A 27,489-nucleotide genomic window follows, 5' to 3' on the forward strand; every position below is an offset into this window, starting at 1 on the left:
CACTAACTTGATGTGTGACTTTGGACATGGCCTGGCCTCTCTGAGCCCCAGTATTAATGAAAGACAGAGGAGGTTAATAATGCCTGCCTATCTCACAGGCTGCTGCAAAGACTGAATGAGATAACTGTCTGATGCACCAGGGCCGGGGAGGCCTGGCACACTGGAGGTGGGCAGTAAGTGTTCATTCATCCACCTGCCTGCCCACCCCCACCCTACACACAGCAGAAAGCCAGAGACAGCGCCGTGCACCTTCCGTGGGAGACAGACTGGGCGCTCAGACTTCGTCCCACCCAGGAACCAGGTGGCGTATGCTTGGTCCTCGGGTGGGGCATGGGGGTTCCTTGGGTTCCCATACTTTCTCCTGCTCTGAAAAATACCATCAATGGAGCAGCACAAGAAGGAAGGGAAATTGGGTTGGTGGTAGGAGGATAGGATTCTCTCATGTGTCTCTCACAGGTTGTTCTGAGGGTTCCCAGACCACTCTGGAGTCTGTCCAGCAACTTCAGGGAGATTCACTCATGGGCAGGGGCTGTCTGCTCAGGGACCGCCGGGCACTGCTTGTTCTCAACGATGCTCTGTCAGCAGCAGGCTAGACTGCCAAGACCAGTCAGCAGAGGGAGGCTTTCCCCAGAGGTGCCCAAACTCTGGCATGACAGACAAACCCTAAAGGAACCCTGCTTTTGGCGGTTAACAGGTATTCCTTCTAGGTCTGCAGGTGAGGGAGGACCTAGACCTCTGCCTGTGGCCCCAAAGGAGGCCATCACTGCCCATACTTGGAGTGTGATCCCAGCTGTCGTGGGGCAGGAGAAGCATCTCCCGGAAGAGCCAAACTGACCTGCCTGGGACAAAAGGGGCAGATTCCAGCAAATGTCGGCCAGACAATAGAGGGGCCTAGGAGCTGAAGGAGGTGCCCCACAGAGCTGGGAAGGGGGTCCAAACTGTCAGTTCAAATGGAGCAGTGAACTGTCAGTGGGGTGCTGCAGGTGGTATCGTCCGGAAGTTATCGACTTAAATTCCTCATCCTTTGGGGGTGGCACCATACTCCTGGTGGTCCCAGGAGGCGCTGATTCCCACTCGCTCCAGCAGTGGAAAGCTTCCCAGGACCAGACATTTTGTCCCCAGGCTGGGTTGTCCCTTCCGAGTGACAGGAGGGAATCTGAGGCAGCCCGAGGTAAGCTGGGAGAGACACAGGCTCTGGAAGGTTGTTTTCTCACCTCCAGAGCTGGGATCTGGTTGCCATTTGGATGACGAGAGAACACCAGAGCCCAGCCATGGGGCCAGCTCGAGGCTTAGTGGGGGTGGGACCCTGCCTGTCCCAGAGATGATGGCAGGCCCCCAGGAAAGATGGACGCCAGCAGCCTTATGGGAGGCTCCCTTCACTTCCGAGCCTGCCCTCCAGACACCCATCCCCAGCTGAGACCCCAGGCTTGGAGGAAGAGGTGGCCCGTTGGCTGGGTCTCCGTGGGGTGTGGGCATCATGGGGTCACCTTGGGGCGTGAACCCCAAAGCTCTGCTATGAGTTGTACTGGAAGGTTCAGGTGTCCTCAGGAGGGCAGGGGCCTTGGGCGTGGTCTTGCGGCTCTTTCTAAGTCTCAGTGTGCTGTCACATTAGCCCAGTCAGGGAAACTGTCCAAGTCAAATATGACCCGGCCCCAGGTGTTGACGGCCAAAAATACACAGGTGATTCCGATGACGTTCATTATTAGTCCTGTTTTCATCTGGAAAAAAACAGGGTCAGAGTCAGCACCCTGGGGTCTGCCAGGCTGTCAGAACAAAGGTGAATGGGCCTTGGGAACCAGCACTCTGGGAGAAGGGAACAAAGGACAGACAGACTGTTTGCTGGGCCTCCCGTCCCCGGGCCAGGCCCTGTGCTCACCCACCCCCCAGGCAGAGCAACTTGGTGTCCAGTAAGAAGCACCACTGCTAAAGCAGCCCGGGAAACAGGCAGGACAGGTGGGCTCTTCAGGCCCATTGGGACGTTTGGAAACCTGGGCCTCAGGGAGGCGAGGGAGTGACTGGAGGGGCCCGGGTCTGACTGCAGGTCCAGCGCTCACCCCAGCGCCTTCACCGTCCCACAGGCACGTGCTGGCCTTTCTAGGGCATGCTCTGCGTTCTTTGGGTGCTCACTAACCATTGCTTTCAAACCCTGTGGCAGAGTTTTCACTGGGGATTGGAATTGAGTTTGCAATTCCTGGTTTCTGGGACCCACCCTCTGGGTGAGAATGCTCCATGGAGTCCCAAAGATACCCAGCGGAGGCTCTGAGTTAGCTAACGCCTTCCTGGCCTCCCCTGCTTGCCCACTTGCCTCTCCCCACTCCGGAGCTGCAGAGCCGCCCTCCTCCCACCGGAGGCTGGGATAAAGCCAAAGCAGAGCTGAAGAATTCCTCCTTTGGCAGCGTTTGTTTCCAAGGCAGCATCTGCTCCCAGGCAGTGGTGTCTCTCCCCCTGCCTGCTTCCACGTCTGTAGACACCTCTGTCAGTCTCTCTGGCTGTCATTAACATTTCCCCTCATCTCAGCCTTGCCCCTCCTGACTGTCCTCACGGGTTCTTACTAGATTGTGAAGTCCATCTTGTCCATGTGGGACTCCCACCCTCACCCCTTCCAAGTGCTCAGTGAAGGCTCCCCTGGTGGCTGCTCGGGCACTTCCAGGTGGGAGATTCTGTAACCCACCTCTCAGCTTTGGGAGACAGAACAGTCTATGAAATAAGAGATCATGTCAAAAAAGAAGAAAAAAGCTGCATATAAATGCAAATAATGAGTTGGGTCTGGACATTTGGTCCCAAACTGTTTGACACCACAAGTCATTAATAAATGGGGCATCCCTCATGACAAAAGCATCATAGCTGATAGGAGTGAATAAAAGCGGCTGCGTTACCATGTCGGAAACCTTGAGATGTCCATAGGAAAACACGATGGCATTAGGTGGGGTGGCCACGGGCAACATGAAGGCAAAGGATGAAGTCAGGGTACAGGGGATCATGATGTACAGCGGGTTGAGGCCAATGGAACGTGACTGGGGAAAAACACAGCACTACAACGTCACAGATGCAGAAAACAAAAGCTCCTGGGGACCATCACTCTAAAAAGCTTTTCCCTGATGTACTGTGTACATTCCCACCTCTGTGCCTTTGTCCTGCTGGCTCCTCTACCCTTTGCCACAGCTGGATGATAACTCTGCTGGACCCTGAAGGCTAAACTTACCGGAAAGCCTTTCTGAACCCCCTCAATTCACTCAGCATATACTTCTTGGGCACCTACTATGTGCCAGAGACCATGCCGGGCACTGCTGCAGCCCATGTGTGCACATGTCTGTCTGTCCTGACACAGAGAGAGCCTAGAGGGCAGGGACCACATCTCTCACCTGTGTGTGTGCCTCTGGATGGGTGTGTTTTTGTACACATTTGGGATCATTTTGTGTATGAAATTTGGTATCCATCTGTTCAAAGCTTAAAATTCAGCCACATCTAGCACAGAGTAGACAGATGCTCATAAGTAGTTGTTGAATGAATGAATGATATAATAATTTGTAATGTCTGTCAATACCAAAATTAATAATCTATCATGCAGATCTACTTGCACATGAGAGCAGACACATATGCAGAGATGTTCAGTGCAATATTGTAACAGCAAAACACACAGGAAACAGACTCGACGGCCATCAATAGCAGGACGGTCAAATAAAATACATATATACAAACAATGGAATAGTTTGCAGCTGAAAAGAAGAATTGAGTAGGTCTTATGTGCTAACAATGGAAGGATCGCCAAGATATATGATTAGATTTAATAAGGTGCAGAACAGGACCATGGAACAATGCCATTTGTTTAAAAGGAGAGTGTGTGTGTCTGTGTGTGCATGTGTAATGCGTCCAGAAAGATACCTAAGAAATTAATAACAGGAGTTGTCTCTAGGGAGGAAGCTAGAGCGTAAGGGTCTGTATACTCTTTGGTATGATTAGACGTTTTCTGGCTACGTGTATGTATCACATTTTCAGCTTTGAAAAAGTATGTGTTCCCATTTTATGAAATACCCTTCAGGACTGTGATTTTTTTTTTTAAATGGCTTGATAGTATTACATTGTATGAATATATGATAACTTATTTCACCAATCTCTGCTATTATGGAAGTATTTTTATAACAAATAATTCTTTGATGTGCATCTTTATAATTTAAGCTTGTAGGCATCTCTGATGATTTTCCTAAGAGATTCCTGGACATAAAATTCCCAGAGTCCGGTATAATCTCTTAGCAGTAGGGTTTTTTTAAATCCTTGTCATTTTATTTTCACAAACCTTATATCTTAAACCTTTCTATGCACAAAATATAAATATGTACATAATATTTTTTTTACCAGTGGCCTCCAATTTTCTTTATTTTCACCACTATCAGGAAAGTATTTTAGCATATACTTTTAATATAGGGGGTTTTATTATAACATCTATACATGTATCACTGTATTGATATATTCTAAACCATAGGAAAAAATAAATATTTTTTTTTATTGGAAAAAACTTAAAAATTCCTAGAGTCAAAGGGTATGAGCGGGTTTCAGGTTATGGTTCCCATGGGTAAACAGGTCTCTGAAAAGGCTGCGCCAGTTACACTCCTAGGAGTAACTGAGAGGAACCAGTCTGCTTCCTGGTTTCCCCATGGGGTATGTACCCCATGTGCCTCTGTGACCCAGCTGGGGGGTCACCACCTTCCCTTTGCCTGCAGGTGGGTGCTGAGGCAGGAGTGTGAGGTCTGTGTGGAATCTAAGTCAGGACTTCGGATTCTAGAAAAGCTTGTTTTCGAAGGGCCTGGCCACCCTCTCAGGTGAAGACCCCCATTTGACTAGTGTCTGGAGGTGACAAAGCCAGGCCTCTACTAGGGGAAGGAGTCCTCACTATGGCATGACCAGCATCAGAAGACGTTCCTCGGCATCTTTTCGCCCTGGGCAGCCTGCTTAGGGGAGGGGGAGATGGGCCGCCTTGCTCTTTCTAATACTTCCATCTTCTCTTGGAATAAAAGGAGAAAATCACTTGGGTTTGCTTTTTATACACGTGGACACCCTGGCAACTGAATGAAAATTTACCAACTTCAAAATCCTGTGTTGAGGCCTTTGTAAGTCTGTCCTCCCAACTCCAGAATGACAGCCCCAGCCTCTCCCCAGCTCGTTTTACATCTACAGCGGGTTTTCATAGGCCTCATCCTACTTGACCCTCAGCACAAGAGTAGGAGAAAGAACTCGAGTGACGGGTTTGAGGATCCCACAACTTGAACTCAGGTCTTCTGACTCCGAACCTAGGGCTTTTTCTGTACCACCTTGAGGTTGGAACTGCCAAGTGATGAGTGACAAAAGGAAATGCAAGAGAAGGTCACAGTCGAGCTTCCTGTAAGCTCTGCTTTCTTCTTAGTCCCAATTCAAAAACATGCTTGCCCACGGAACACAGCTCTTTAGCCTGGCACTCAGCATCCCCGTCCACCACCACCCGCAGCCTCTCTGGGCTCAGTGCCCACTGATCCCCAGTCCCTGAGCTTGCCAAGCAAGGCTTGTGGGAGTTTTCAGTCGTGCACTTCATTTCCTTTATGTGGGCTACTCCATCTTCCCAGAACGTCCTCTCCCCTGCCACCATTCCCAGGCTCCATTTCCCCCAAGATTCTTCCTGGTGGGTTCCAGCCAATGGTGTCCCCCTGTCCTGCAGGCCTTCTGCTCTCCTGTGCTATATTCTGAGAGACCCTCTATCATTCCCCCATGGCCTCCTTGGTGTAAGCCCTGTCTCCCCAGCTTGAGAAATAATCTATTACATTTATAAATAAATTTAGGGCACCTGGTTGTTGCTTAGCACTTTTGGTCAGCGTGGAGGCTACAAAGAAGAACCAGCAAAGCATTGAGCGCAGGCCCAGGGCCATCAAGGGCACACAAGTCTGTGTTGGAGCAGGGCTCAGGACCCAGGTCTCCAGAACCTGGCCAGGCTTGGGCCCCTGGTGTCACTGCCTCTCTAGGGACCCAGGATATGGTCAGCTTCCTATGAAATGACGACTAAGGGTCATCACCCCCAGCAGAGTTACTTACCATGGAGGCAAAGATGGGCAGGAACAGGGTGGTGGTAGCCACGTTGCTTGTGCATTCTGTGAGCACAGCAATGAGTGTGGACAAGATCAAGGTGATGGCTGCTGGGGACACAGCATGCAAGGGCTCCATCTGCTTCCCCATCCATTCTGACAGCCCCGAGGCCTGGGAAATACAGGGAGGGCAGTCACCACAGGGCTCGTGGCTCACAGTTCCTCCAGAGCCTGGAGGGACCTTCATCTGTCTCCAAAGAGCTCAGCCCACCTTCACTTCTGATTCTCTCTCTCTGCATACATTACCATAGGTGATCTAATTCATACCCACAATTTCAATCTCCATCCTCACTCTGCTGTCTCCTAAATCCTCGTTTCCAGCCCAGCTGGTCTGCTGTCTGGATTTCCACCCAGATATCCCATGAGCGTGTCAGACCCAACATGCCCCAACCTGAATTCATCTTCTGCTCCCCCTGGGCTCCCCAGCCCAGTGACTAGACTCACCTAGTGTCCAACCTAGAAGGCTAGGGGGTCATCCTGGGGTCTCTGTCCCCCTTATTTCTTATGCCCAGTCACCATGTCACCCAAAACATCTCATGTCTATCATCTCCTCTCTGTCTCCCACAGTTCTTAAAGCTCAAGAGAGTGATTTGAGCCAGAAATTGGGAATTTAGATTTGGGGCTTTAGGCTAAGAATGGATTGTCCAGGGCGAGAATGAAACGTGAACAAAGAAGCAGCCAAGGACAGAACCTTCAGGAACACTCATATTTAAGGGAGAACAGAGGAAAAGTCAACCAAGGAGGCAGGGCAGGAATGGTCAGAGTTAGAAGTAGACAGGAGAAAATGATGTCTTGGGGACCAAAGGAGGAAGGAGTTTCAAGAAGGAGACAGTGGTCCATGGAGTCCAGTGTTCTGAGCCTGTGTTAGATGAAGGCTAAGGAGCATCTACTGGGTCTTCCCCAACCCCTGTCCGGCCTAGGCCTCCACTTCAGACATCCAGGAGATTTTTCCCAAGTGCAGATCTGACCAAGTTACTCTCTGGCCTCAACCCTTTAGTAGCTATCCACCACCTTCAGAATAAGGTCCATACTCCCTATCTTGACCCTCAGTGAAGTGGCGTCTGTGAGCCTCACCAGCCTTATCGTCTGCTGTTCCTCAGCTGGATACAACACGCTGATTTCTTTACTCATGTGTCACTTCTTTCTGAAATGCTCTTCCAAACATGCCCCCCTCTCTAGGCTGTGAAATCCTCAAGAACAGGGACCATATATCAATCTCCTCTGTAATTCCTGTGCCTGACCTAACACAGACATGATAGGAAGGTTTGATGATGAATGAATGAGTGAATGAGAGATGGATGGAGAGGTGACTAAATGGATGGATCTGTTCATCCAAATAATAGTTGTGTACCCACTATGTGCCAGGCTCTGTCCTAGATGCTGAGGAAACAGCAATAGTAAGATAGACCAAGTCTGTGTATTACGCTCTATTCCTGGATAGATGGATGAACGGTTGGACAGAGGAGAGCAGCACCAAGCATCCCTCCCTCTGGCTCATTTCTTCCCTATCAGGGAAGGGGGGAGGTAAGAAAGTTGCATTTTTGGGTGTTTTCCCCCAAAAGCTCTTCCTCTCCTCCTATGTCACTACATACCTAGCTAGAGAAAAAAAATTTTTAATGGCAACCATATCAACAAAGTTCAGCAGGAAGAGGAACCAAAGGTAATGGTGAAAATATTCACAAAGACTTGAAAGAAAGATCTGCCTAGAATAAATCAAAGCAGAGATTGTTATTACCAAACCCCACAGGAGACCTCCCAGCATCCCCCATCCCTTTTGGCTAACCAGGGTCACTCATTCACTCATTTCTGAAAATCACTCAGGGAGTACTTTCTCTATTCCAGGCACTATTCATGGTGCAGGGTACCTAGATGACAAGGCAGAGGCCCTGTCTTCAAGAAATGAACAGTTACATGGAGAAGACAGACACAGAAACACACAGGCACAGGCCTGGGGTGCCGAGAAGGAGGGGTGCAGCAGTTCTCAGCTGCCCTCTTGGTGAAGGAAGGGGCCCTAGGCAGCCCACAGTGGAGAAGTTACCTCGCATCCTTTAGCCAGAGCAAAGCCACCCCCCAGGAGCAGCACGATGCCCCAGGGTACTTTCTCCTGGGCCACCTTCCAATTCAGCAGCGGAGGTGGATAAAATGGTGTTTTCATTTCTGAGAAGAGATGATAAAAACACACACACATACATTGGGAATTCCCTGGCAGTCCAGTGGTTAGGACTCCGTGCTTTCACTGCTGAGGGCCCAGGTTCAGTCCCTGGTTGGAGACCTAAGATCCCACAAGCCACGTAGCGTGGCCAGGAAAAAAAACAAAACAAAAACCCATACATAGCCCAGAGCAGCATTAGCAAGCAAAAGAGATAAAACAGATCTAATGCAGGGGAATAAAAGCCTGCAATAAAAGGACAATGAGTGCCGTCTCATATCTGTAAATAAGCTAAAATTTACGGTAATCACTACAACACCCGCTGCTGGTAAAGACATGGTATGGTAAAGCTGTTACACACTCCTGTTAGTGTTATAAATTGGTGCAGTCTTTTTGAAAAGCAATTTACCAATACATTTTAAAAGCCTTGAAGACAAATATACTCTTTTACCCCAGCTGCAATCACTGCAAGAAATTTATCCTAAAGAAGAAACACCCTCAAAGAAAAAGCTATATTCACGAAAACATTTATTTATAATAATGAAGAATTCAAAACAGCCAGAATGCTCCATGACAGGGGAATGGTTACAGCCCCCGATACAATATAATGCCGTTATTAGAGAAAATGAATTGGAAGACTGTGGCGATAGCAGGAAATGTTTCTAGCATAACCACGAGCAAAAACATGAAAACAAAAACCAGTAAAGAAACAGGATTGAAATTATGTGTGTTTTGATTATAGCCATATAATATATATGCATATTAACAAAGACTGGGAGGGAGAGAGAAACCCCCAAAATACTGATGGCATTATGGGAAATGTGAAATCTCTTTCTGTTCCTGTTGTAAAATAAATACGATTTCAAATGTTTAAAAAGCAAAAGAGGAGATTTTGCACTAAACAATATGCAGAGAAGCCTTGGAAAATACGCTGTGCCCAGACTTTGTAATCTAGCCACAGTCCTTTTCAGCAGGGTGAGATGTTCTCCCTCCCGGGCCCAGGGAACACCATGGAGATCCTTTGCTGCCGGGGCCCCAACCCTGATGAATGGGAGGCCAGGACAGGAGCCTTACCTTCCTCAGTCTGGCTGCAGAAGTTGAACTTGGGCTTCTGCGAAGGCACAATGAATAGCAAGATGGCGACAAAGATGGCCACTGTGGCATCAGAGGCATACCTGGGCAGGGAGGAGCACACGGGATTAGCCCATCTTGGCTACACGACAGTCATGCAGCAAGCCTGCTCTGTGTCTGAATGCTCCCACGTGAGGAAACAGGCTCATCTGAGTAAGAAAACTGGAACCCCAAAGGCCAAGATCAGGAGGGGTGAGGTAGACTGAATCCTGGCTGGACACCGAGACTCCGGCGTTCTTGGCCTAGCTCTGCCACCAACTTCGAGTGGCTCTGAGCGGCTCACTTCCCTCTCTGTCTGTGTTGCTCCATAGGTGAACTTCATGAGCTCTTCCCAGCCAGATTCTCTGGGATTCTGGGTTCACCAGGGTGGCCACAAGGACTTTGGGGCTACCCCAAGCAGACCTTCAAAATGGAATGAGCAGTAACAGGCAGCAATCTCCCTGTCCACATCTCCTGCCCTTTCTAGGATATGCATGTTTCTCAACCTTTCTTCTATTCTGACCACATAACAGCCAGGAGAGAAACTTCATATCCCCCCTTTTGCCAAGTCTCTGTCTAAAGAAGCTTCTGGACCCCAGGATGTGTGTCTTCAGAGGGACTCGCCCGGACCTGAAGAAAGATGAGAAACGAAAGATGGCAGAACAGAGACTTGGAAACCAGAGCGCTGAGAGCCCCAGTCCCAGCCCAACCGACCTCTCTCTATAGCAGCCTGGCTACCCTGCCAGCCTGTTGGGGCAAGAGGGGCCACAAGAACACATCTGTGAGCTTGTCAGGAAGACTGGTGAGACAAAAATGAGTCCAGAAACCAACAGAGTGCTCCAGAACTGGACAGCAGAAAAGGAGGAGAGCCATGTGGGCGTGCTGTGGGAGGAGCCACTTACTTTGTCTTGCCCTCCACCCAGGTGATTGACAGCCAGCCGGGCATGAAGCCGGGGTCCCGGGAGAACCACAGGCCGACCAGCAGGAAGAAGCAGAGAAGGACGTTGACCTCAGCGAAGGAGAGGGGCCCCAGCTTCCTGTACTCCGCCCACAGCACCTCGTGGGCAGCCTTCTCCTCACTCTTCTTCTCCAGCCCGCAGCCCCAGGACTCTTTAATACTAGAGAATGCAAAGACAAGAGGATGGCGGGGCGTCTTGGTTGACTCAGGGCTGGTTGAATGGAAGCGTGAACACTGGGCAGCAGAACATGATAGAAAGCCACACAGGGCTGCCTGTCACCCGGGGGCCCTTGAGCAAGTCCCTTCCCACTCCCCAATTCTGTCATCTGCCTACCCTACCTCACAGGACATAGTGGGGCAAAGTCTCTGTTTTATGGGCCCAGCATATGTCCCCAGGGTGCCCCCAGAAGAAGCCTGAGATGGCACAGGTAGGGTGTCAGGGACAGTGGAGGTAGGAAGAGAGGATGGTCAGGAGGGTGGGAGGCTGAGCAAAACCGGGAACAGGGGATGGACAGGAGCATCGGAAGCAGAAGGAAGCAGAGCCGAGGCCACTGCTGGCAACGGGGTCCCGGCAGGTGCCAGTCGCCTAGAGACCGGTGGCTGCCGACATCTGGGGGTGGCCGTGAGAAATCTGGAACCGGCACAAGGTGGGGCCGAGGCTCCTTCACGTGCTCCGTCTTCCTCCTCCCACTGCGGCCTGGAGCTGCCTTCGATGGTGCCAGAATGCCAGTCCCCATCAGCAGGTGGCTCAAGAGGACACAAGGAAAAGGACAGGTCCCAGCAGACTGGGTCAGGCAGGAACAGGGTGGGTACTTGCATTGCAAGGAGCTGACATGTAGGATTAAGGACCCAGAAGACTCCGGGGCTCGTAGTAGCTGTGGCTAAGGCAGGAGGGAAGCCAGCCAGGTCCTGCTCTTGGATGGGCTCCCTAGGAACCAGTGCCCATTGGCCAACACGCCTGCCCAGGGCACCCTGCAGGACTTCCCTGGGGAGTGTTGGCAGGAGGGGGCAGGAAGGAGGAGGGATCTCGGAGGAGTTATAGAGGGTACCTAGCCTTGGGGAGGGGCTGACTGGGGCCACTGGCACACAGGATGCCAACCCCGAGGGATCCGCTGAGGATTCCAATCACACGTTCCAGCCCCCGTCAGCCTGAAGGTGGGGGGCAAGGCCAAGAGGATTATCCCTAGAGAGGCTTCCCTTGTGGGAGTCCTTCCTGGGACCCTAAAACAGGCTTCCCAGGAGCACAGGGGTTAATGGAATACATGCTGAGGTGCCGAATGCTGAAGCCAGGGCTGGACGGGAACCACGCTTGAGAGGGTGAAGGCCATGCAGGGCATGGGGCACGGCCTAGAGCAGGGACTCAAGGAGGTTGGGACACAGCTTCCCGTGGTGCTCGGGGGTTAGGAAAGGAAGTGGCAGTGATGGGGACTCAGGTCTGCACCGCCGGCCAAGATCTCCGTTCTGGACAAGGGGCAAGGACGTTTGTCCTCAGGGTCACCCGCCAGGGACACCTCCAGATCATCCAGCATGGGGATGGCTCTACTGGCGTGGGAGCTGGCCTCCTTGTCCTCGCCCCCTTGGCCTGAGAGCGTCTGTGTTCCACCCACTACCGATCTGCTGCCACCTGTCGTTCTCGAGACTTGGGAGCTGGACCAGAGGCTTCAGGCTTCCAGGATAAGGGGTGACTTTGGTAGCTGCCCAGCCCCTGTCTGATGCTGGAGACACATCCCGACACCACACTGGCTGCAGACTCCGGGGGCTGCATCATATATGCAGTTGTCCAGTGCCGGCCCCCTGCAGTGGTGCCCCCGGGCCTTCAGGTCCCTCTCACACTAAGTGGTTTCACATTCATCTTTGGGTTTATCCGTCTGGTGACCGCTGGGCTGGCACGGGATGCAGGCAGATGGATCCAGCTTTCCTGTGGGGGCCCCGGGAGCTGGGTGGGTGCATGATGAACTGGGTCAGTGCGCTGCAGGAGAGGCAAAGGGACCCCGAGCCCCTTGGCAGGGGCCAGAAGAACCGTCATGCCTAACTCAGGGCTTAGCCTGGTGAGGAAAGTTGGATGTAAGCCAGCAGGAATATCCCAAGAGTCCTGGGTGCTCTTGGGAGGGTCTGTGGCTCCCTTGGCTGGATGTGGCCTAGGAAGCTGCCCATAGACTCAGGAAGCTAGAGTTTTTCAGCATTAGGCTGGAGGGAATGACCCTGACATTGCTCTCCACGACCAACCAGATGAGGGATTCAAACTGCAGCCAAGCACCCGTAGGAGCAGCTTCCCTTTCACACGGGGGCCCGGACACCGGGCAGGGTGGGGTGTGTGACGAATGCCTACAGCTACCGTTATGTCGTCATTATGGCTGCTTTGATTATGGACAGAGATTTTTTGAACGGCAGTCTTGAAAACAGTTCCTCCTTCAGGAGAAGACTTAACCAGAGTGCCCCTTTTTCCCATTAACGCACAGGTCTTCGTGGGCGCTTTTACCTGTCAGCTCTGAGATCTCTGGGCCGCATAGGCCTCTGTTTTTTTGCTGGGCTCAAGCGCCGTGTGAATTAAGGCACAGAGCACATGGCTCACAGCTAGGTACTTTATACTCCAGTGTGAGAGGGTCACCTTCACGCCATAGAGAAGTTTGTGCATTTAAAAATGACAACAACATTTTGAGGTATTTGTCAGCCACACATCATGGTTTCTGTCCAAAGTCTGGCTGCTGTCAAGGTTGACTCTTGGTCAACTGTGTGCTGGGAACTGGAAGGTAAACTTTGCAGAAGCTGTGCGCTGCTGGGAACATTGTAAGCATTCAGTAAATCTGGGTTTGGACTGACGTGGATATTATCAGGAGGTCTGCTGTGACCTGGCCTGACAGACACTGGCAGCCAAGTGGAAGTCTGTCCAGCAGTGTTGACCGGCACCAAGAACAAAGTTTCTTGTTAATTGCTTTGACAACGATACACCTACTCTTTCTCCCTGGGCTGGGAGCCCGGCCGGGTGTAGGGGTCAGAGAGGACTTACCGCAGGCCACAGAGGAGCTCAGGTCAGGGGAGGGCTGGCACTGGAGCATGACTACAGGTGCCAAGGGGCAAGGCGTGGTGTGCCCAGGGAAGTCCGGAACAGCGAGCAGGCAATCCGTCAGAATCAGAATGGGGGTAGGGGGAGTTGGGAAAGGTGTCGCTGAGGAAGGAGCATTTGAACTGGCCTTGAGGACTGAGGAGGTTGGAAGGTAGGAAGGCAGGGAGTGGCATTCCAGGAAGAGGGAACAGCATGTGCAGAGGCACGGTGAGCAGCAGGGGTAGCGCGAACTGGAGGGCAAACTAGCAGGAGATGGGGCTGCAGGAGGGACTCTCTAGACTCCCCTGCTGAGCCGAGGCACGGTTAGATCCTCTGTGCCATAAGCATCTCAAACTTACTTGAATCTCATATAAGTACACCGGAGCCACAGCCAGGAGAGCAGCAGCATGATCAGCATATTAGGGAAGGCAAATCCAAACCAAGAGGCGAAGTTCACGACGTCTTTGCTGTCAGGAAACAATCTGAAGGGGAAAATGCTGGTCCACATCTCTACCAGACACTGAGCTGCGGAGAGCGGGCGGAGGCTGAGCAGCTGCCGGGCCCTGAGAGGGGGTCTGGAGTGGGGCCCCCTCCTCCTGAAGTCCAGCCACCCACACCCGTCCCTCAGCATTACCCCAGTCAAGCAAGGGCCCCAGAACACAGCCACGCACAAGGCAAGCCTGAGGAGCGACCAACTGCCCCTCCTGGAGGTCCACACCCCGCTGAGAAGCTCGCGAAAGGCATGGCCCTTCAGTCCAGAAAAATACCCCTTTGTACACACAGATTTTGGCCAACAGCTTCAGGGGGTCCACAGATGCCTCAGAACCTCACCCCGTGGGCTTCTGCAAGGGAAGGCCCCCCCCTTAGGAAATCAAATCTCAAAAGCTTCCCAGGGTGGGACCAGAAGATGTTCCCTGGGGGCTGGAGGAGGGTCACTTCCGCCCCCAACCCCAGGCACTGCTTCCTTTAGCCCAAGGGTGTCAAACTAGCCACAGAGCTTTTCCCATTCAGCCCAGAGGAACTTCAGGGGAAACCATAAGGCTGTCATTACAGAAAACACTCGCAGGAGCAAAACAGTCTGCTTGTTGGATCTCGAGTGTCTGCAGGCCCGCCCTTCCCACCTCCCAGCTGCCCTCCCGACCCCTGTCCAGGGTGTTTGTCTGCACAGGACGGGCACCGTCGTACTTCTGTTCCTTCCCTCTGCGCCCACTGCAATTTGTACTTATTTTCATTTACACAACCCGCCAGAACTCTCTGGATGTCTGCTACCCTCAGCTGCCCACGAGTATCCCATGGGCAGGGCCCAGGTTCCTCTCACTTCTGTGACCCAAGCCCCACCCGGCACAAGACCAAGAACAGAACTGGGTCCTCAAAGCCTGGGTCCCTTTGTGGCCAAGGCTGGAAAGTTCTAAACTACCCCATGGTCTACCTGGAGCCTCACAGGGGCACACGTCCCTCTCAAGGGCAATTAGAGGGGCCATAGTGAAAGAGGCGGTGAGGCACCAGGTGACCTAACCTCTAACCTTTCCAGGTGTCATAGGACCATCGCCATTAACAACCGAGGTCGTGAGCCAGCTTTGAGGGGAGCATCTTTAGGGGCATCTATTTTCTACAAGTTTTAACCAAGGACCCCGCTTCTCGGATTACACTGTCAATTCCCATGACTAGCTCCACGTTCAATCCACATTCCCTGTCTGAGCGAGAATCCTGAGCCCAGGAAAGAAAGGCAGGACTTGTCCTGAGCAGAAAGCAACCCGGTCTGTGGACATCAGCTCCTGTGCTGTGGGGTCCTGAGCATGTGCAGGGAGGTTGGGCCACAGAGGCTGATGGCGGCCCACCCTCTCACCCCTGCCAGGCGGCCCCCACCCCCATCGAGGCTCCAGAGCCCAGCTGAAGAGGAGGGAGAGGTGGGTGGGCCCCTCCAGCCCCATCCTCCCCCCACTGTTGTCCCCAAAAGGCATGGCCAGCGACTCACTCTTGCATCTGTCCCAGGAGCACCACGTTGGGTCCCGTGCCGGTCAGGGTGGCAGTGCCTCCGATGCTGGCTGCGTAGCACACGCACAGGGTCATGGCCTTGCATATGTTCTTCCTGTCGACCTCCCGCTGCCTCATGGAGGGACCTTCAAAATTCTCTTGGCTCCCTGTGGTGGGCACACTGCCGTGGGCACACTGGGGACCACCTGCCCAGCCTCAGCTCCTGACCCTGCCGCTGACCTGAGGACCCAGGCATGCCAGGTCTGCCGGGTCCCCGCCCAGGTTCTGTCCCCCGCCTCCAGCCCAGTGCTCTTATCCGGCCCCACGTGACCCCCAGCTACGTCCCTCGGCGAGCCCAGTCAGCGACGTCAGACACACTCCTTTCTTTCCTGCCTTCTTGCTCTTACTCAAGCTGCTCCCTTCATCTGGAGGGAGGGGCCCAAATCCATCCCAGATGTCCTCTCCTCCTAGCAAGGCCTCTCCCTTCTCTGCGCTCCCTCAGTGTCTGGCTAATGGCAACCCTTGGCCTCCCCCAAGTCAGACGAACTCTCCGAGGGGCCTCTTGACTCCGTCCCACTGGGCTGCACGATAGGAGTGTGTCTGCTTCATCTCTGCAGCCCCAGGACCTGGCCCAGGGTCCGGCAATCAGGCTGTCAGCACAGGCCCTGAGTGGCCCCACGCCGGGCCCTGGGGATGGGGTAGCGAACAAGACAGAGAAAAACACAGGCACTCTCTGACTCTCCTGAGCTCGGTGCCTAGCGGGGAAGCAAAGGTGGGACGACCAACCCCAGTACCTGCGGGAACAGAGTGTGGAGGGATTTGGCCTGTTCAGAGGAGGCCGCCCTGAGGATGAGTAGGGGTAGAAGGGGTTGAGGGGCATCCAGTAGGTGCTCAAAAGATACCCAAATGAATGATCAAATCAACACGTATTCATTTCAGTGATGGCGGGAACGGAGGGCAGGAACTTGCTATAAGCTCTACTCAAGGATCTAACTTTTATGCACTAATCACATTCCTAAAACTTAGGAAAACAGCGTCTTCTAAGTATTTCTCTACGTGCCTGCTAAAAGGAGGGCTCCAGGAAGCAGGGAGGTGGCTAAAGCTGTTGGCAACAGAGGGGAAGGCTGCCCTGGCCAGGGCCTCACCTGGCAGCTCGCCGGCCTTGCCCCTGTCTGCCAGCTCCAGAGCCCCGAGGCTGGCCTCGGTGGCTGCGCTCATGGCCTCCATCTGCCGCAGCACGGCCTCCACAAGGGGCACCATCATGGCCGTGGTGGCCGTGTTGCTGATCCACATGGAGAGAAAGGCCGTGACGCCCATGAAGCCCAGCATCAGCCTGCAGAGGAGGGGCAGGGAGGAAAGCCGGAGAATCCCCGCCCCCACCTCTCACAGCCCCTGGGGAGCAGCGGGGTGGGGGTGGGGGGGGGGTGCGCTAGGCGCCCCCTGCAGGGAAGCCAGGGGTCAGGGCCAGGGTGCTGAGGCCAGTTCAAGGTTGGCTATCCAGGAGGGGATTGCAGATTTAGTGCCTGCCTGCCTCCCTCCCTCCCTCCCTTCCCTTCCTCCCTCTGCCCCTCTCTCCCACAAACATTACTGACATCTACTCTGCTGGCTACCGGGTCACCAGGCAGCCTGAGCCTCAGTCGTGGTCCTAAGGCGCTCACCTTCTAGCCAGGGAAGCACCAGCATCCAGTCTGTGTGGACCCAGTGTGGAGAGTTGGCCCTAATATGACGTAGGGGTGCGCTGAGCAGCCCTGTGTGCAGGCAGACCAAACTTCCCACTTCTATCTAGAAGATTCCCACCCACCCTGACCCCACCTCTCCCCTCATGAGTTCAGAAGGGCTGTGAGGAGTCAGCCTTCAAGGGTAGGATGAGCCGGGGAGGGCCCTGGGAAGTGGGACCTCCTTCACGGCTGATCCCCTGCCCCACCTCCCTCCATTCACACTCTTTGCCGCCCTCCGCTCTGCAGTGGACCAGATCCCCAAACAGTATTCAGAAAACGTTCCGTTTCCGTGTAACACCCCACCTTCCATCTCTGTGCCACCTGTGTCATCTGCCTAGAAAACTCCTCACGGTCTCTCAAAGCCTTCAGGCAGCATCCCTTCTCTGTCACCTCCTTCCCAGTGCGCACCAGGTAGGGCTGACCACACCCTCCTCAGTCTTCTCTAGGACACTTCTCGCTGGCTGGATTTGAAACTGTTTCCATGTCTGCTCTCTCCTTAGCACATGAGCAGGGAAGGTCTGATTCCTCTCCATGGGTCCCACACACCTGGCACAAGGCCAGGAGCAGAGGAGCTTGGGAGGGGTGGTTGGCTAAATGGAACTCAACCTCTCGGTCTCCATGCCCCTCTGCAGGCAGGCTCCTCCCCAGGGCCACTAATCTGTTTGCCTGAAGAAGGGTCTCGGGGCTGCACTGCACTGGGCTTTAGCTGGTATCCATGCAGGTAGACCTCATGGACCCATAAGTACAAAGGCTGGGATCCAGGCTAGGATGAGGGTCAGAGTTCACATGAATGAGGCTTCAACATGATGCTCCGAGGCATCAAGGGAGCCTCAACATACAGGTCGCCCCCAGCACAGGCAGTGCCCTGGACAGCTGGAAGCCAGGCTCGGAGGAGGAGCCAGGTGACAGGAAGGAGCAGAGAAGCGTGTGGGTTTGGGCACCCCGGGTTTGGGAGCAAAGGGGCTCCAGCACACTCCAGAATGAGCCCCACCCCCCCCACCCCTGCTGACGGAGAAAAGCCAACCACTCAGAGGATCCTGAAAACAGGAACTCTGAGGCCTCACATCTCTAGAAAATGCAACGGCTTCTGATTTGACACTGTAAACCAGTCACTGGAGGGGCTCGGGTGACAGGTCGGAGAGTCACAAAGCCCTCACTCAGGCTGCTGAGGCGCCAGGGGTGCTCGGGCGGGCCGGGGCCTCTGTGTGCTCAGAGCCCAGCATGGCCCTTGACGTGAGGACGCAGCAGGAGGGATTTACTGTGAGTTACCAACCTGCCTTCCCAGGGCTGGGCTGGGTCACGCCATCATTTAGGGAGCATGTTGCCTCAAAAAAAGGTGCATGCTGAGTTCCCAATTAGAGGGGGCAAGGCCCCATCAGACAGGCCCGGTCTAATCCCCATGTGACGTCAGCAAACCATTTAACCCCTCTCTGCCTCAGAACAGAACGTGGGTGATGGGAATAATCCCCAACCCTCAGAGGTGCGGTGAGAGTCAGATGAGGTGGTAAATAAGCCCCCGGTATCATGCCCGGGGCCCTGTGGGCGCTCAGTACACCCAGGTGATTCTGCTGTATCAACTCCACGGCTTGGTCGGAATGGCCTGTGACTGTCAGGGGAGATCCTGGAGAGGGGTGAGACGACTGAGTAATGGGGGAAGGGTGGGGTAAGCAGCAGCTTTGCAGAGGGAGTAGATGTGCCAGCCTTGGAGGGATGACCTTTCTGCTCCCCCCTGAGCTGCATAGTTGAGCCATCTCTTTCCCGCTTTCCCCACAAAGCCCCTAGGGGTATCAGGCATGGCTTGATCCAGCCTCCACCCACCCAGGGGTCTGCCTGGCTGCAAAGCCCAGATAAGGCCATGGCCAGTCCTTGCCTGTGGGGGATCTGGCCTGTGCCACATGCCCCTCCCTGGCCCTGGGGCCTACTGCAGAGCCCTGCGGTAAGAGAGAAGGCGTAATTACTGGGCAGGCTTGGCCCCCACCCAGAGGAGCGTGCGCAGGGCGATCCTCTTATGCAGGTTCCAGTGCTCCACGGCCACAGCCACGATGAGGCCACCCAGGAACAGCATGTTGGTGTCCTTCATGTACTGGACGCACACCTGCAGGACGGCATGGAGGCCCCATCAGGCCTGCCCCCTGACCACACACTACTTGGGCTCAGGGTCACCCAAGTCCCCAGAGATAGGCGAGCAGAGTATGCTGACTTCAGGGCAGCTTGGAATGGGGATGGAGGGTCAAGGGTATGTCTCTATGCCAGAGAGAGCCCACAAACAGGGTATTATCTGGTCCCCCGGGTCCTAGGCAGCTCAGAGAAGGGCTCGGAGAAGGAGCCACTGGGAGAGAAGCAGGAAGCCGCCCGGATGCCCTGGGGCTGCTCACCTGTTTGGAGTCCAGAATTTTGAAGAGCGGGAAAAACAAGGCAGGCATGAGGGCAGTGACAGCCAGAGGGATGACTTCTGTGCACCAGTAAATCGCCATGAGGATGATGACATAGGCACACCTGACAAACTGAAGAGACGGCACTGAGGCCTGGCGAGCTGCTGCCGCCCTGCTCCCCACCCCAGAACGCTCGGGACAGCAGGGCATGGACTGTCAAAACAGGGTGGCATGTCAGTGGGGACCGCTGCTTCCCTGCCCCCGTCAGCACAGCCTTCCAGGTTCAGGACAGTGAGGAGGGCACAGGACCCGTCACCAAGAGGCCCCTGCCCCCCAGCTGTGCGGTCCTGGGCAGGTCTCTCACCCCTCCAAGCCTTGCATCCATCCTCACGTCTTCACAGGGAAGAAGAGGGGGGAAAGGAGGAAGAGGAGGAAAAGGAGGAGGAGTGCAAGTGGGGGGAAGGGGGGAGGAGGAAGAAGAGAAGAAACAAGAAAATACTGTTTCTGATGACCTGCTCTAAAAATTAAATCATTTTACAAAGTAAGTGCAATTCTTAGGGAAGGCTCCCCAAAGCACATCCTCAAACTCCTGGTATCTCTATCTAATTTCCTTCTCAAAAGGCTGCTCCAACTGTCTCGGCTCCCAGAAATGTGTGTTCTAAGCCAGCTCATTCAGAGAATGGCCAGCGCTGAGGATTTGCAGGGCTGTTTTTTATTATAACTGAGAAGATAGTCTTGGTGTCTATTACCCTCTCTAGTTACAAGGGTCTCAAGCTTTACTGTTCGTATTTAATCTTGTGTGAACCGCCTGTTCACACCCTTTAGCTACTTAGCCACTGGGATCTTGGCTTTGGAGTGAGACAGACCTGGGTTTGGTTCAAGCGCTCACGGCCCCGGCCCCTTACTCACTGTAGGACTTTAATTCTCCGTCTCATCGCCTAATAAAATAGGGATAATAATGCCCACCTCCCTGGGTTGTTTTTTGTTTCATCAGCATTTTTACTATAATCATTATTAACCAACCAGGCTCTGCCTCTCCCTCATTCCAGCCCCCTCCAGTTTAATCAGCCTCCAAAACCTATAACTTCTACCCCAAAATCTTCCTCTTTCCCTTCTTCCTTCACCCTGTGGCCCTGCCTTTGCTCAGGCCACATCTTCTGCCTGCATCACTGCGGCTATCTTTTTTTTTATTTGCTGTTTTATTCACTGTAGTTTTTTTTTTGTAATTGAAGTATAGTTGATTCATAATATCATGTTAATTTCAGGTGTACAGCACAGCTATCTTCTAATACGATCTTTCTACTTGCATCACTCCACACTGCTGCTCCCTCTTTCTCTTTTTACAAACCGGATCATATCACTGCCTTGTTTAAAAGCCTTCCTTTGCCTTCAGGACAAAAGCCAAATGCCTTAGCCTGTCTTGGGAGACCCTCTGTGATGGAGCAGGCCCTGCAGGGCCCTCCAGCCACATCTCCCATGCCCATTCCCACCCCGAGCTCCTGAGACCCCAGGGCACTGGTGGGAACTGAGGCAGATGCTCCGCCTCCCACAGCTGCTCTCACACATGACATCATTCCTTTGGCCTGGAGTGAGTGCTTGGGGCTCAGTTCACTGCTGCCCCTAGTCTGGGTCTGTGTCCTTCCTCTATGCACGCCCCCACCCGCAGCAATTAGCACACTGGGTTGGCATTATATTTCACCCACCATTGAACACTGAACAGTGGAGTGAGCAGTGGAGGGCAGAATCCGTGTCACTCGGCATCCAGCACAGGCCTGAAACCCCAGGGACAGTGCAGATGCTGATGAGAAACGGACCAGCACAGCACGGGCTGTGACAACACTGCTGGGAAAACGTCCCTGCACACAATCACTGCTTATCACCACCCGAGATAACACATATTATACGCATGGAACATCACACAAAGGCTGAGACATTCTTTGTCTGGATTGTGTTATCAGTGATAAAAATAAATCGTTCTCCGGCAGCCCATGAGAACCCCAGGACACCTCTCTACTGTCTAATGCAGGGTTTCTCAGCCTCGGCCCTACTGACATTTTGGGTTGGATGGTTCTGTGTTGGTGGGGGGTGGGGGCCTGTCTTGTGCATGGTAGGATGTTTGGCAGTATCTCTGGCCTCCACCCTGCTAGATGCCAGTGGCACGCTCCAGTTGTGACGACAAAAAATGTCTCCAAACTTTGTCAGATGTGCCTTTGTTGGGAAGGAGGGGAGAATCAATGCTGGTTGAAGCCTCTGGGCTCAAGGCAGGATAGCAACGTGGTTAGAAGACCAGGCTTTGACACCGGGCAGGCCTGATCAGGCCTCTCTGCCATTGTGTGGCCTTCAGTTCCGCCTTCTCTGGGCCTTGGTGTCAAAGGAGAGAGAGGTAGGAATGGTCCGCTGCAGGGGGGGGCAATAAGAGGGTGTGCTGTAGAGAATTTTAAAACGGTAATACTGTCTAAAACTCACTCTCCTTCTTCTTATCATCATGTGAGAACAATTCCCAACAATGTCTTTTTTTTTTTTTTTTTTTTTGCGGTATGCGGATCTCTCACTGTTGTGGCCTCTCCCGTTGCGGAGCACAGGCTCCGGACGTGCAGGCTCAGCGGCCATGGCTCACGGACCCAGCCGCTCCGCGGCATGTGGGATCTTCCCGGACCGGGGCACGAACCCGCGTCCCCTGCATCGGCAGGCGGACTCTCAACCACTGTGCCACCAGGGAAGCCCTCTCTCCTTATCATCATGTGAGAACAATTCCCAACAATGTCTTTGATAAAATATTCCTCCCACTCCCAACCCTGGCCCCTCTCCCTGCTTGTTTCATGTCCTCACCTGTAAATTGAGGATTTAAAAGTACCCATTCTTAACATATGGCACACAGAAAGTGATTTTTTTATTATCTGAACTCAGAAGCGGCAGGTGACATGTGTAACCAGTTTTCCCGGGACAGTTCCTAGAGGCGCCAGAAGTAACCAACAGAAAAGACACAGGCTAACTGCCCTCTCACTTCCATGCTCCTATCAGGAGGCCCAGGAGGGTGCCCCATCCCTGAATACTACCAGTCAGCAAACTTGACCCTCCCTCGTCTAGAATGCTCCCAGAGTGTTGTGGAGAGAGCAGAATAGGACAGGTGACCTTGGGGAAGCCTGAGGAGGGGTTGGTCACCGTGCAGAATGAGATGGATTCTACCTGCAGATGGGAGCCCAGTTCTTGGTCAGTTCAGAGCCTTTCCTGCAGCTGAGAATGTGGCCGGAGGAGCACTGCAAGCTGAGCTCACAGTGGACAGTGGGATTTAAAAGTCCACACCCAGCACAGTGGAGAGCACATAGTGGGGCTCAAAAAATACGTTAAGTGCACAACTGGAGAAAACCATGGCTCATTATTTACCTAATTATTAACAAATAAGGGCGTCCATGACATAGTGCTTAATGGAAAATTGTAGCTAAGAGAACATACTGTGTCTTATGGGATTTGAAAGTCTTTTCATTTTTACTTTATACTTCACAGACTTTAAAAATAATATATAGGGCTTCCCTGGTGGCACAGTGGTTGAGAGTCCGCCTGCCGATGTGAGGGACGCGGGTTCGTGCCCCGGTCTGGGAAGATCCCACATGCCGCGGAGTGGCTGGGCCCATGAGCCATGGCCACTGAGCCTGCGTGTCTGGAGCCTGTGCTCCACAACAGGAGAGGCCACAACAGTGAGAGGCCCGCGTACTGCAAAAAAATAAATAAATAAATTTAAAAAATACATAACTTTAATAACACAATGAATCTACTTTTTTATTTAATAAAAAGCTATTTTTATTAAAGAAAGAACCCAGAGAACAGGCAGAAAAGTGGAGCAGAGATGAAGACAGGAAGGAAGCAAGGTGCAGGAGAAGAGGAAAAGAAGAAAGCCTGCAGGAGAGGGGCCCGGGCACTGGCAGAGGGTGACATGCCCTGGGAGTCGCCGCCCCGCTTGGACAGTGCCGCCCAGGCTGCCAAGTTCTCGCCAGCTTCCCCGCTGCTCTGCCCCTGCCCTGGGTTTCCTTGCAAACTTTGTGGCCGTGGGTGGGGACGGGGAGCTCTTCAGGGTGACCAAAACAGAAGCACACAGGGAGAAAACAAGCAGACAGGGTTCTGGCTCCCAGTCACCTGCACCACTGGGAGAGAAATCACATGAAGTCAGCCCCTGGAACGACCTTTACTGATACCTCCTCTTCCCTCACCTGATTCTCACTCCCGGGGCAGGTCAATGACATGCATTCACAGCCTGAATTGAGGGTCCCAGCTCAGGGCCACCTGTGTGCGGGGGGATGGGATGGGCAGGGGTGGTGGTGGGGTCTCGGTCATACTCTTCTGGAGCAGGAAGGTCAGCAAAGCTACCATAATTGATGTCCAGGGAATCTCATTCCCCACCAGCAGAACTAAAATCACAACTCTCCTGCCTGGCTCCCTCCCACAGATGATAACAGCCCCAAATCTTTTTCTACAGAGGAAATATGGCCGATCACAGTTGGTGTGGAAACTAAAGAACCACTCTAGTTGGATCTGCTGTCCTTGGCCCATCCAGGGTCTGTGTTCAGCCCACCCAAGGGCTCCTCCCAGCCTCCCCCTCCCCCATCCTAGGAACCAGCATAATCTCTTTTGGCACCAAAAGCCATAAAATGTCAACAACCAAACCACCTTGCCCCATCTTACAGACAAGAACACCAAGGCCCAGAGAACGCAGGGGCTTGGCTAAAATCACAAGGATGGGGCTTCCCTGGTGGCGCAGTGGTTAAGAATCCATCTGCCAGCGCAGGGGACACGGGTTCGAGCCCTGGTCCGGGAAGATCCCACATGCCGTGGAGCAACTAAGCCCGTGCGCCACAACTACTGAGCCTGCGCTCTAGAGCCCACAAACCACAACTACTGAAGCCCGCGTGCCTAGAGCCCGTGCTCCGCAGCAAGAGAAGCCACTGCAATGAGAAGCCCGCCACAGCAACAAAGAGTAGCCCCCACCCGCCGCAACTAGAGAAAGCTCGCGTGCAGCAACAAAGACCCAACAAAGCCAAAAGTAAAATAAATAAATAATAAAATCACAGGATGGGTGAAAGGTGGAAGTCCAGTTCTCTCAAAGATTGGCTTCCCGATACCCCAGTACAACCCCATTCCTCTAGGACTGCCCTCAGAACATCCCCTAAAGAGCTCCTCCGTTTCCCAAACCTGCTTGGGCTGGGGGGAGCTGAGGTTTCCTGTCTGGGCTGAGAGTGAAAGGTGGAAAGAGGGAATGAGGAAGGAGCAGCCAGCAGCCAAAAGCCTTCAAAGGGCTCGGGCCTCTGCCAAAAAGGCCTCACACTGCCCAGCAGGGCCTGGGCCCGGGCTCCCCGCACCACCCCCACCCTGTGGCCAAGGCCATTCATTCTCCGCTTCCCTCCTGGGAGCACCAGGAGGCCAGGGCTTGGGACACGGCTTCCCAGAGACCCTGCGTCGTGCCACCCAAGGCGTGAGCTCTGGGACCGTGTCCCACCTCCTGCTGCCTCCACAGCGGGCAGTGAGCAAAAGCAGGCAGACCTGACCTGCCTTTCAGCTGGGAGCAGGTTTCTGACTCAGCTGTGGCTGCCCAGGTTTCAGAGCTGGAAAGAAATGTGGATCATAGACAGGGAAACCGAGGCTCAAAGGAGGGCTAGAGAGGGACAAAGATGGCACTCGGGTCACTTAGGTGATGATCTTTCCGTGTAGGTCCCCGACTGGCCTCGGAAGCCACCTACAGCTGGGAAGTCCCCATTCCCCAAGGGAAGAGACAGGAGCAAGAAGGGAAAGACAAGCCCCCAGGCTCCCTCTTGGTACAGGTGGCATTTGGGGGGCCTGGGGACCGGGTTATGCAGTCTGGGGAGATTCTGAGCCTATAGAGGGGCTGTGTGGCCAAGATCGGTGCTAACTTCTGGGTTTCTGTGCTTGCCAAAACAGTTCTTGCGCCCTGGGATCTGTGAACCCCAAGATCCATGCCTGTCAGAATTCTCTGCAGGGCACCTCCCATAGCACCCGGAGCTCCTGAGCCTCCGTGCCCCAGGGGAGCCGTGCCCGCCCCCGGGAATCCGTGCGCTCCACCTAATGCTCCCGGGTTCGGTGCCTGCTGCTGGGCACCCGGCGCCCAGAATCCAAGGGGCTGCCCAGAGACGCAACTGACCTTGGCGGGCATCAGAATGATGAGTGGCAGCAGCAGAATCGGGGTGACGAACAAGATCACGAAGGACTTGAACTTGGAGACATAGCTCAGTGCGGAGGCCATCGCGGAGAGGGAGTCTGGCGGGAGAGGCGAGAGAGGGGCAGCCAGTAGCTTCACGGGCTTAAGAAGGGGCCGCAGTCCAGGGGGTTGGAGGGGGCGGCGGGAACTCCGCCTCCCATGGTGGGGCCTCCCCGCGGCCCCGGGGCGGGGCCAATCCCGCGGGGTCGGTGGGACAAGCCTGCCCCCAACTCTGCCTCTGGGCGGAGGCGGGCGGCGCCCACGGACTCCAGCGCTTCTGACGGGCCCTCCAGGAGTGGTCTGGACCCTGGCACCTCCTGGCTCTCCGAGACTTTTCTGCGGTGCCCTAGACAGGCTCCCGCGGACGGCCAAGCGGGAGTGACTGGTCATTCAGTCTGCGGGCTTAGGCGTACGGCGCCCCCCTGCATCCGCACCTGCCCTTCCTGGGCCCTGCCGGGGTCCCAGGCGAAAGTCCCTAGCGGTTTGTGAGTCTTTCGGATCCGTCTCCCCAACCTCTCCCTCCTTTTCACCTGGTTACTCCTGCCCCTCCCACTCTCACCCTGGAGGGGTCTCCCGCAGGGACCCACCGCGCGCCCAGCGCCGTCTGCTCCGCGGGCCTCCCCTCCCGCCCCCCCCCCCCTCAGCTTCCCTGCAGTGTCCGCGCTGCTCTGGGCACAGGACTCGTCCCCAGCGCGCCGTCTCCCACCCAGCGCATCCCGGGCACTCTCCATCGATCGCGGAGGAGGTGAGGCCACCGTCCTCCGCAGCCCGGCGTGCTTTCGCCCTCCAGCGGACACTGGCGCAGCCCGCCGACGCCCAGCTGGCCCTGCGTGCGCGGAAGGCGGACTGAGCCCGCCTGACAGCGGCAGCTACTGCCATTCTACAGGGGAAACGAGAGTCCCAAGAGGAAGGGACTTAACCAAGGCTGCCCTGAGAGGGTCGTTCATTCACTCGGCCCGCCTCCTGCGGACAAGTACTGAGCACCTATTCTGTGCTAAGCCCTGTTTTGTGCGCTGGAGGTACAAGGTTGCAGACACCACCACCCCATCACTTTCTTCTTTCCTCCCTTCTCCTCCTCTGCCTGCCGGGCTTCACATTCTGTAGCTTTCTTTGGGGGAGGCCTACCCCTGTTTGTGGTTTAACCACAGCCTGTTCCTTAGTGATTAGTATCCTGTGTCTTCAACCCAGCCCTGGTGCCAGAGTCCCAGATTCTCCATATTTCCACCTTTTTCCAGCCTGGATGTGCCTCAGGCCCTAAAACTCAACACATCCTAAATCAAATTCACGAGTCTCCTCCTGTGACCTCCACCTAAGGACAGGTATTCCCCCAAACCCTTCCTGTATCTTTCTTCTGTGCTCCCCCTTTGTAATTCTCATTCATCTAAACCTGGGTTTCCCTGCCTCCCCCCATCCCAGCGCACTTAGCACTGTTTGTACCTGTTTAATTATTGGTGTGATTTTTAAATTTTTATTTATTTATTTATGGCTGTGTTGGGTCTTCGTTTCTGTGCGAGGACTTTCTCTAGTTGTGGCGAGCGGGGGCCACTCTTCATCACGGTGTGCAGGCCTCTCACTATCGTGGCCTCTCTTGTTGCGGAGCACAGGCTCCAGACGCGCAGGCTCAGTAGTTGTGGCTCACTGGCCCAGTTGCTCCGCGGCATGTGGGATCTTCCCGGACCAGGGCTTGAACCCGTGTCCCCTGCACTGGCAGGCAGATTCTCAACCAGTGCGCCACCAGGGAAGCCCCATTGGTGTGATTTTTATTTAACGTTTGTTTTATTCATCACCATATGTCCAGCCAGCACCTTTTACAGTGCCTGATCTGATATGTGCACTCAAAACTTCTTCTCTGG

At 54.1% G+C, this 27,489-nt stretch overlaps 2 protein-coding genes across 8 annotated transcripts in view; one reads left to right on the forward strand and one right to left on the reverse strand.

The window, feature by feature from the left end:
* The window catches only part of XAF1 (XIAP associated factor 1), an 84,599-nt gene that overhangs the window by 26,458 nt on the left and 30,652 nt on the right, over nt 1-27,489 (forward strand). The window lies entirely within an intron of this gene.
* SLC13A5 (solute carrier family 13 member 5) lies at nt 1,116-25,681 on the reverse strand (the record flags this gene model as incomplete). 5 transcript variants are annotated; one of them, XM_079904673.1, is made up of 12 exons in its annotated part: nt 1,116-1,718; nt 2,877-3,014; nt 6,058-6,219; nt 8,146-8,264; nt 9,331-9,431; nt 10,269-10,484; nt 13,727-13,849; nt 15,343-15,508; nt 16,487-16,623; nt 19,018-19,154; nt 19,435-19,563; nt 25,580-25,681. In XM_079904673.1, 12 exons carry the CDS (start codon nt 25,679-25,681, stop codon nt 1,593-1,595), a joined length of 1,656 nt encoding a protein of 551 aa, XP_079760799.1. In that variant the 3' UTR covers nt 1,116-1,592. The 5 variants fall into 5 exon arrangements, with proteins under 5 accessions (XP_079760799.1, XP_079760798.1, XP_079760800.1 ...); XM_079904672.1 differs by having other exon boundaries at nt 16,487-16,674; XM_079904674.1 differs by lacking the exon at nt 19,435-19,563 and having other exon boundaries at nt 16,487-16,674.

The sequence above is a fragment of the Stenella coeruleoalba genome (assembly GCF_951394435.1).
Source record: "Stenella coeruleoalba genome assembly, chromosome: 19".
Lineage (NCBI taxonomy): Eukaryota > Metazoa > Chordata > Mammalia > Artiodactyla > Delphinidae > Stenella > Stenella coeruleoalba.